The sequence below is a fragment of the Lycium barbarum genome, chromosome 1 (genome assembly GCF_019175385.1).
Source record: "Lycium barbarum isolate Lr01 chromosome 1, ASM1917538v2, whole genome shotgun sequence".
Lineage (NCBI taxonomy): Eukaryota > Viridiplantae > Streptophyta > Magnoliopsida > Solanales > Solanaceae > Lycium > Lycium barbarum.
In genome coordinates this window covers 163501981-163503709 of record NC_083337.1, presented here as the reverse complement: position 1 = coordinate 163503709, position 1729 = coordinate 163501981, and the positions used below count along the sequence as shown (strand labels likewise).

The 1729-nt window shown below is 37.5% G+C and overlaps 1 protein-coding gene across 1 annotated transcript; it reads left to right on the top strand.

Annotated features, from left to right (window-relative positions):
• LOC132603887 (probable aspartyl protease At4g16563) lies at window positions 1-1729 on the top strand. Its single transcript, XM_060317188.1, has one exon. The coding sequence runs from the start codon at window positions 42-44 to the stop codon at window positions 1413-1415; it is 1374 nt and encodes a 457-aa protein (XP_060173171.1). The 5' UTR covers window positions 1-41; the 3' UTR covers window positions 1416-1729.

Below are 1729 nucleotides of genomic sequence, written 5' to 3'. Positions count from 1 at the left end.
TATTTAGTTTGGGTCCAAAGGCACACTTCCCCAAAAAAACAATGGCTGCTTCTTCCTGTTTTCTCCTTTTTCTCTCTTTGCTTTCTCTCATCTTTCCCTTCATATCTTCATCAGCCTCCACAACTACTATTCCACTCTCACTCTTTAACACAAACCCATCTCAAGATTTATACGAAAAGCTCACACATTTAGCTTCCATTTCCTTAGCCAGAGCAAATTACATCAAGAAATCCCAAGATTCTTCTGCTTCCACAACCCCTTTGTACCCTCATAGTTATGGAGGCTACTCAATTACTCTTGGCTTTGGCACACCTCCTCAAAAAATCCCTTTCATTATGGATACTGGTAGTAGCTTTGTTTGGTTTCCATGTACAACAAAATACTTATGTACCAATTGTTCTGTTTCTTCCTCTAGCTCACAATCCTTTCCTAAATTCATTCCCAAATCTTCATCTACTGCAAAAGTTGTTGGTTGTTTGAATCCAAAATGTGGGTGGATTCATAGCAAGACTAATCCAAAATCTCGTTGTCAAGATTGTTCTGGACCAAATTGTAAACAGATCTGTCCACCATATATTATTCTATATGGTTTAGGTACTACTGGTGGTCTTGCACTTGTTGAAACTCTTGATATGTCTAACAAGAAAATACCAAATTTTCTTGTGGGTTGTTCTATGTTTTCTTCCCAACAACCTGCTGGACTTGCTGGTTTAGGCCGTGGACTTTCATCATTGCCAAGTCAATTAGGTGTTAAGAAGTTTTCCTATTGTCTTGTCTCGCATAAATTTGATGATACTGGTAAAAGTAGCAATCTTGTTTTGGATTTTAAAGGTGAAAAGACCGCAAATTTAAGCTATACCGTACTGCAGAAAAATCCAGTGGTGGCTGGAAGAAATGAATTATCAGTATACTATTATGTTGGTCTAAGAAAAATCACAGTTGGAGGGCACAAAGTGAAGATCCCATACAAGTATTTGAAACCTGATTCCAATGGAAATGGTGGGAGTATTGTGGATTCAGGCACAACTTTTACATACATGAATCGCGGTGTTTTCGAGCCTGTGCTTAATGCATTTGTGAACCAAGTAAAGGGTATTCCAAGAACTGAAAATATTGAGAAAATAACAGGTTTAAGGCCATGTTTCAATATTTCCGGGCACAAAACAGTGTCTTTGCCAGAGCTAAAGTTTCATTTTAAGGGTGGTGCTGAAATGGCATTGCCATTAGCAAATTACTTCTCAATTGCAGGTGAAACTGATGTGATTTGTTTAACTATGATCACAGATAGTGCTTTTGGCCCGGTGTTGTCTACCGGGCCATCGATAATTCTGGGGAATTTTCAGATGCAGAACTTCAATGTTGAATTTGATCTCAGAAATGAAAAGTTTGGCTTCAGGCAGCAAATGTGCAAATGAAAAAAAGTGCAATATAACTTTAGGCCCTTTGTGCAATATAATTGAGGCTAAATCACTCATAGATTTGCCTTTGAGGCTTCTGCTCTAGTGGGAATAAGATGATAGATGATAACATCCATTTGTCCAATGAATTAGACCTTGATAGTGGGCTAGTGGCTATTGCTGGAAGATTAAAAGCTAGTGAAAATAAATGTACTTTACTTTTCCTCTTTCATCTGCTATTTATTTTTGGTAAGGGGACTGGAAGAAGCAAACTGAAAGCTAAAAGAAGAAAGGAAATTCTAAATATGGATAATTGCATTTTTAATCCCTCA

Excerpts from the sequence above, each read along its gene's own strand:
- LOC132603887 (XM_060317188.1), top strand. The coding sequence starts at position 42 with ATGGCTGCTTCTTCCTGTTTTCTCCTTTTTCTCTCTTTGCTTTCTCTC.